Genomic DNA, 7,558 nt, shown 5'->3' with positions numbered 1-7,558 from the left:
GTGTTGAGAGAAGGTCCCAGCATTCTCTGAACTAACTAGGTCCCCCTTGGAGAACTGGGTGGGGGGGGGTAATCTAGGTCTATTGCCAAATGGGTGGGGAGAGGCAAGAGGTGCCCTTCCTTGCCCATTCCCTTCTTCAAGTTCACCAAGTCACCAAGAACTGGGAATAGAGGGGATTCTCTGGGGTCCAGATCCCAGTTGCACTTGGCTCTGGGGAATGGAATATTCTGTTCTTAAGGGCTGAAAAGGTCCAAGAGATAATGAGAAACAGAGACCAAAAAGAGGGAGAGACCAGGGAGTAACATAATGTGGGGGTGGGATGGGGAGGGAGGTAGACCAGGAGAGGCCCTGAGGAACTCTGTGTGCGTGTGTGTGCGTGCCTGTGTGTGTTTGTCTGTATTTCTGTCTGTGTGTGTACCAAAGCAGTGGAGGGAAATGAAGGCAGAGAGAAATCCAGATTCCTCCATTGACCACAGAGCCTGTGAGGACGAGGAGAAGCAGGCATTAAAAAGGGAGAGGCACGACGTTGGGGAATCTGGAGACAGGGGGAGCGACAAGGAAAGCATGACCGTGTGGGACAGCGTGGCTGGGCGTGAAGGAGAGAGCCCGAGAGGGGGAGCGGGGAGCGAGGGAAGGTGGGGGGAGGAGAGGACTGGGGGTGGACCCCCCCCCCCCACACTCAGGAAGTAGACACGGTCCTCAGCTACCAAGTCAGCACAGCAGGAGCCGTGCAAACGTCCTCACACTCCAGGACGACCTTCTCCCGTCCCCAGGCCCGGGCTCAGCGCGGCCACCACCACCAGCTTCTCTCCACCTCCAGCCGGCTGCTCTCTGACCCGCTCTGGTCACCGGCTCCCCGGGTCCCGGGGTCGGGCGGCGGCTCTCGGGGTCCGCGCTGGGCGCTGCTGCCACCTGGCGGCCGCACCGGGGACAGCACCGCGTGCGCGCCTCGAGGGCGGGAAGCTGGAATCCCGAGAGGCCGCGCGGGGCTGGGACCCCGGGGGGCGGGTGGGGAGGGGGTACTTGACTTGCTGGCTCGTGCCCCCGCTTGCCCCACCGAGGGCGGCCCCAGAGGAGCTTAGTTTTCCTTTAGTAATCGAGGAAAGGGTGCCAGCAGCTCCTTCCTCTCTGGGGCTCAAGGGGAGGGGATGAGAATGTGACCCTCGCTGCGCTCCGCGTCTTCCCTTTTCCCACCTAGAAGTCACCCCATCCCTCAATGGTTGGCATAAGGGGGAGACACCCCCCCCCCGGCCCGTGCAACCCCCTTATGATCCACCTCAGGCCTTGGCTTCCCTCTCCCAGCTCTCCTCCCTAACTCCGAGAAATCCACGCGGGAAGGGACTTCCAGCATCCCAGCCACCCCCCTCCCCTGTACTCCCACTCCCCCTCCCCCTGCAGGCACAGCTCCCCCCCCCCCCCCACCTTCTGGGACACCAGGACAGAGGATTTTAGGGAAAAGCAACGAATCTTGAGCTGACCCCACTATCTTTTTTAATTTTACATTATTATTATTATTATTACTATAACGGGTTTTCTCTTCACTTACTTGATCCCACAGTTCTTTTGTAGCTCAATTACTCTCTCCAGTCTCCCAATTCCCCAAGCCTAAGCAGGCTCTCCCCCCCTCCTCCCCACCTGTGAGCCCCTCCCCGCCCCAGGTCTGGCCCAAACCCCGCCTCACCGGCTCCGCCCCCCCATCCCCAGGCGGCGTCTCATAGGTGGAGAGCAGTGGGAGAGGTCGCGGCCCCGCCTCTCCCTCCCCTTCTCACACACGGAAGCCCAGCTCCCCGGGACCAGGATGTGGGACGCCTGGGTCCCGGGCCTCGAGTCTGCTCTGCTGTTCAGCCTGCTGGCCTGCCTCCAAAGAGTGAGCGCCTGGGAGGTAAGTAAGATATGTGTGTAGGGGGGAGGGGTCCTATCCTGTGGGCAGGGGTCTTTCCCAGAGCCTGGCCACCACCTCCCATTGTTAGGATGTCCTCGTGACCACTACAGGTAGCAACTTTTCGGGGTTTTTTTTTGGGGGGGGGGGACAGGGATGTGGGGGGGAGAGGCAGGGATGTGGGGGTAGGGGTGGGGGCAGGGAGGTGGAGGTGGGGGTGGGAGGCAGGGAGGTGGAGGTGGGGACGGCAGAGGAAGGCCCTTGGAAAGCCAGAGCCCCTCTACCTCTGGGGGTGCTGTTATTACATTACGGGATCCGGTCCCACCCACCGCCTGTCTGACACCGAGAGCTTCTTTGAATGGGGACTTTGACCCCCCTTATTAATCTTGGCTTGGCCTTCCAGTTTCTTCCGGTGTGCGTCAGAAAGCTGGGCCTAAGTTCTCCCTGGGGTGACTTTGCATCGCAGCCCTCGTGTCCTAGGCAGCAGGAGGCCCCCTGACCCCCTCCTGGGAGAGGGAGCACATTTCCCCTGTGTGGGAGCAGTTGACCCAAGGCTGGGTGGCCTCCCTGAGAAATGAGTGACCAGGAAGGAGGTCCGGGTTGAGCGCTTGCGGCTTGGCCCCTGTTCCTCCTACATAAGTTCTGCAAGTGCTCGGGAGAGCTGTCCAGTCTTGTGATGGCCGGTTCTCTTACACGCTGGGATGGGTCCAGACACGCCTTTTTTTTTTTTTTTTTAACTTACTTCCTTGAGAGTTTGGGGAAGTCCCTAACCTACTTCCCCGAAGAGTTCATGGGGGAGGTGTCTGGACCTGGCAGGGCTTTGCTGAAACCCTTCACATGGACCAGATTCACAAGAGCATGGCATTCCTTGGTCAGTGGGTGACTGGTTTGTGCTCACACTAGGCTAAGCATCTCCTGTGGATTCCTCCCAGCAACCTCAGGGGTCAGGCACTGTTAGCACCATCAGAGTTACCCTGATGTCGTTCAGAACTCAGCCCCAGACAAGATCACTTTAATTAAAAGTGGGAGAGAAATCTGGAATAAGAGTTCCTCCTCCTTGCACACGGGAACTGGGACTAGTTTATTAAAGCCTGCTAATTATCCACCTCTTCTTAGGCAGGATCCAGGAGAGGAAAAGGGACAGAATCTGGGGTGAGAGGAAAGGGCTACAGCTGTGTTCCTGGAACCCTTGGTTTGTCTTGAACTCTGTAGTCATCCCTGTGAGCTGGGTGAATTGCAAAGGGGCAGGGGCGCTCACCCCCTCTTTAGGCCAACTTGCAGGATCCCTTCTTCCTCCTGCCCCCACCAAAGTAATGGGCTGGTGAAAAGGTACTCAAGTCCAAGCCCCAAGAGAGAAAAAGGAGAATCACCCCACTTATTAACCATCATTGAGATTAGCACATAAAATGCAGTTTTAATTTTTGTTAAGGAAATGTATCAAGATAACAGGGTACTCTTGCCCAAGCTGACTTCCTATCCTGAACTCTAGCTGTCCCAGGATGGGGTGACCAGTGACCCCTCAGAGTGTCTCTGCACTTACAACCCTCTCCACAGTGCAAAAGCAGCCAGGATGAAAGAAAAGTCAGGTGGTTGTTGAATAGTCATTTATTCTGCAGATATTTTCACCTTTGGGTTTGGGGCAGTGATCTTTAAAAATACAGAGAAGAATCTTTGTGGAGTCTGAATTCTGCTCAGCAGACAGTTAGCAAGATAACATAAAATATAGTATGTTAGATGTCGGCAAGACCTGTGCAGAGAAGTCCAACAGATAAGGAAGAAAGTCCCTTTGGGAAAGTGGTTGTAATTTTAAGTCAGGTGGTTGCAGAAGGAGGTGCTGTCCCAGCCTTGCTGATACCTGAGAGAAAATCCTAATTAAGGCTTGGATATATACAGGAGACCCATGGTACCTATGAGTATATGGTTCCAAAGACACCACTATTGAGGAAGAACTGAATGCTCAGGATGCCTAGAGCTCAGTACTGTATTGCGGGTGCTTGATTTATTTCCCCCATAATGCCATCTGACTTCTGCTAAAGACATGCTACTATCTAGGGCAGTGTCTCATGTCTGTAATCCTAGCTATTCAGGAGGCAAAGATCAGGAGGCCCGGGAAAAAGCTTACAAGACTCCACTGGAAACAATAAACAGCTGTGTGTTGGTGGGAAGTCCCTGTCATCCCAGCTACACAGAAAGTAGGAAGATTAAGATCCAGACCAACCTAGATAGAAAACAAGCCCCCATTCAAAAAATAAAGAGGGCAGGGCTGGGGATATGGCCTAGTGGCAAGAGTGCTTACCTCATATACATGAAGCCCTGAGTTCAATTCCCCAGTACCACATATACAGAAAACAGCCAGACTGTGGCTCAAGTGGTAGAGTGCTAGCCTTGAGCAAAAAAAGAAGCCAGGGACAGTGGCTCAGGCCCTGAATCCAAGCCCCAGGACTGGCCAAAAAATAAATAAATAATAATAATAAAGAAAGCAAAAGGCCGTATAGTTAAGTGGGAGAATGCCTGTCTTGGAAGTATGAGGCCCTGAGACTAAGCCTCAGGAACACAGGTGGGGGGAAAGCCTCCTTTCAACAAATCTAAAGATCTCAATTTGCCACTTAAATCAAGCTTTTAACTTTTACCTGGCTTTTGGGGTACCATTTGCTTGTTTGAATGGCACATTATCATAAAATGGAGGGCAGAGAGTTAACAGATGATAGAAACAATTGAGCCTAATGTATGACTGACTGACAGATCTCCACACCAACTGAACTGTGTAAAAGTTCTGATGTTGAAATTTGTTTTTAAGTGTTTATCTAATATTGCGGCCCTGGTGCCTTGCGGAAGAGGAAGGAAGGTTGAAAGGACTTGGGTGGGGAGAGGAGGCATCGGGCCTTTTTTTTTTTTTTTTTTTTTTTTTTGGTCAGTCATGGGGCTTGAACTCGGCCTGGGTGCTGTCCCTGAGCTCTTCAGCTCAGGGCTAGCACTCTACCACTGGAGCCACAGCTCCACTTCCAGGTTTCTGGTGGTTCATTGGAGATAAGGGTTTCATGGACTTTCCTGCCCTGGCTGGCTTTGAACTGCGATCCTCAGATCTCAGCCTCCTGAGTAGCTAGGATTACAGGCATGAGCCATCGGTACCCCACTTGGCCTTTTTTTCAAAGCAAGGACTCCCTGGCTAGTATCTGAAAGATGAATGGGGGCTTGGGTAGGGGTGAAAGAGTTGATATTTAGAGAACTCCTAGAGGTGTGTTTTCAAGAGGAAGAGAGAGGATCAAGGCAAGTGGAGAGGAAGATGCTGAGGCTGCTTGCTGGGGGTCTGTACCCCAGGGAGCCACTTGAGGGGGTTGCTTGATGATCACAGTTGTATGACAGCCAGAGTCTTGTCTTCAGTATCCAGGTGACAGGCAGGGCAGATCAGGGCAGGGAAGGGGAAAATTACTCGCCCCTAGACCACAAGTATTACAAATGCTGAGCTGGCCCGCTGGTTAGGCAAGTTGAGCTTCTAGATTTGAGATGAGCGGATGTGCTGGGGGAGGCAGGAAGAGGAAGGAAACCCTCTGGCCAGGGACCCTGGGGTTCCCATCATTCACTTGGGGACAAGGCAGCAGGAGGAAGGGAGAGGCCGAGTCTATAGCAGACCTGGCTGTGATTAACCTGGGCAGCATCTGAATGTAGAATTTGACCATGTGTTCATGAACCCTGCCTGACTTCTGCCTCTTTTTCTTGCACAGATTGGGCCCCAGTTCAGATGTGGTGGCTTGTAAGTCTTGAGAGTTTGGGGCTGTAACTTATGATCTGGGGTGGGGTGGGTGGGTAGGTGGGTGCCCAAGCATGACCTACCTACCTTCTTAGGTGGGGGGTGGATGCCTTGTCCATCATCCTCACTTCTATCCAGCCAGACAGGATGCCCCCTCTCATCAGAGAGGGAGGATATCCCTCACCATCCAACCATGATAGGGAGTGGCACAGCAATAACTTAATCCTTACTTTCTCACTTCCTCCCATGGGTCCTCAGGAGGGCTGAGGGCAGACTACTATGCACACCCTCAGAGGCCCAAGCACAGTGAGGAGGGGCAGAATGAGGGGCTCTGAACCACTAATGTCCTCATCAAGTCAAAAATGGCTGTCCCCAAAGCCCCTTTGTCCACCCACCCGGGACTGAGGGAGACACAGAGAACTCTCTTCAAGTCAGCTCCTGTGAGTCAGTATTGCCTGTCACTCCTACATCTCCTTCAGGGTGGTAACCATGGCAATACCCAAGCCCCCATACCTGCCTTGTGAGCTCTGCAGTTGCTCCTTGTACCCATTTTACAGATGAGGAACATGAGCCCTGTTTGGAGCAAATAACTTGGAATGAGTGCACAGGCCAATTGTGAGATGAGCCTGAAACAGAGGTCCTAAATCCTGGCCCCCAGTTCCTCCCACTATGGCCAGAATATGGCCTGTCCGGCACACACGAAAGGAGGCTTGGCTGAGGGTTTGGGTGTTTTTCTGGCTGCTGTGTGCCCACAGCTTCTCCCTTCCCTTTTCTCTGCCCCAACCAGAAGGTGCCCCAGTGGATTCAGATGTTGCAGTGAAGGCTGCTGCATGGAGAACGAGTTCTTTTCCGGCCCCTTGAGGTGAGTCCAGGGCCCACTACTCCCAACACAGCCCCCAGAGAGACCTGGTCCACCCAGGACAGGGCTGAACATCCTGCTGGGGTTGGGGATGGAGGCACGAGGGAAGGGTGGCAGGGAAGTGGGGGGCTGGGCACTCAGACTTTGTCTCCCACGCCAGGATCTTTGTCATCATCTTCGTGGTCATCCTGCCCCTTCTATGCATCTGCGGCCTGGCTAAGCGCTTCTGCCGCAAGTGCAGAGAGCCAGAGCTGGATGCTGCCATGCCTCACCAGGGGCCCCAAGATCCTCCCTCCATTGCTCCCCCAGAGAGGGTCTGGGTCTCCACCAATGAGCCTCCACCACCCTACAGCGAGGTTAGTCTCGTGGCTGGCTGTCCCTTCTTATTCTCCAGATTATTGACATGGTTGTAACAGGGGAGGATCTGTTATTCCAGCCCCTCAGCTGGGTTGGGGATGACCCAACAAGCGATGCGTCACCCCCCTCTTCTGGGCTGCAACTACCACAAGGTGCTCTGGGACTCTGGGACTCAGGACCCTGAGGGTCCAGGACTGAAAAAACAAAACAAAACAAAAAACACAGTGCCTTCTTTTGTTTGCTGCAGGTTATTCTGAAGCCCACCTTGGGCCTGCCGACAGAGCCCCCCCCTCCCTACAGCCTAAGGCCTGAAGACGATGCCGGCCTGCAGAGGGGCATTGACAACCCCGCTTTCTGAGCCTCCTCATTTCTGGTGCCTCTCTGGTGCAAGCAGAGACTTCTGGGACTCCCCAGATGTGCCCGCCCATGCTGCCACAACTCTGGTCCATCGGGGATTTCACTTACTGCTGCCTACCAGCTGCCCCTTAAGAGGTGGGCATTGATGGTATCTGTTCCAACCTCAAGGCAGAGGCCAGGAAGTTGGAGGCACTTGAAGGGGAACGAGCTCTTCTGCTGGCAGAGCGCATCTTGCCTGGACAGCTGCTCTGACACATTACAGAGGCGCTCCTGGAACTCTGCAACACTGAACTGCGTGAGCTCCGAGCCACCTCCCCACTGAACCAAGAAGACCCCACTGCGCACACTCCAAACACAC

At 54.2% G+C, this 7,558-nt stretch overlaps 1 protein-coding gene across 1 annotated transcript; it reads left to right on the top strand.

The window, feature by feature from the left end:
* The first annotated feature begins 1,753 nt into the window (after window positions 1–1,753).
* Window positions 1,754–7,306, top strand: Tmem92 (transmembrane protein 92). Its single transcript, XM_048366041.1, has 5 exons — window positions 1,754–1,882; window positions 5,602–5,630; window positions 6,415–6,489; window positions 6,647–6,842; window positions 7,091–7,306. Exons 1-5 carry the CDS (start codon window positions 1,799–1,801, stop codon window positions 7,199–7,201), a joined length of 495 nt encoding a protein of 164 aa, XP_048221998.1. The 5' UTR covers window positions 1,754–1,798; the 3' UTR covers window positions 7,202–7,306.
* The last annotated feature ends 252 nt before the right edge of the window (window positions 7,307–7,558 follow it).

The sequence above is a fragment of the Perognathus longimembris genome, chromosome 17 (assembly GCF_023159225.1).
Source record: "Perognathus longimembris pacificus isolate PPM17 chromosome 17, ASM2315922v1, whole genome shotgun sequence".
In the NCBI taxonomy this organism is placed as follows: Eukaryota; Metazoa; Chordata; class Mammalia; order Rodentia; family Heteromyidae; genus Perognathus; species Perognathus longimembris.
The sequence above is the reverse complement of the archived record's forward strand: the minus strand, read 5'-3'. Positions and strand labels throughout refer to the sequence as shown.

Excerpts from the sequence above, each read along its gene's own strand:
- Tmem92 (XM_048366041.1), top strand. The coding sequence starts at position 1,799 with ATGTGGGACGCCTGGGTCCCGGGCCTCGAGTCTGCTCTGCTGTTCAGC. Across the intron at positions 1,883-5,601 it reads AAAGAGTGAGCGCCTGGGAG|ATTGGGCCCCAGTTCAGATG; the intron begins GTAAGTAAGATA and ends TTTCTTGCACAG. Across the intron at positions 6,490-6,646 it reads TTCTTTTCCGGCCCCTTGAG|GATCTTTGTCATCATCTTCG; the intron begins GTGAGTCCAGGG and ends CTCCCACGCCAG.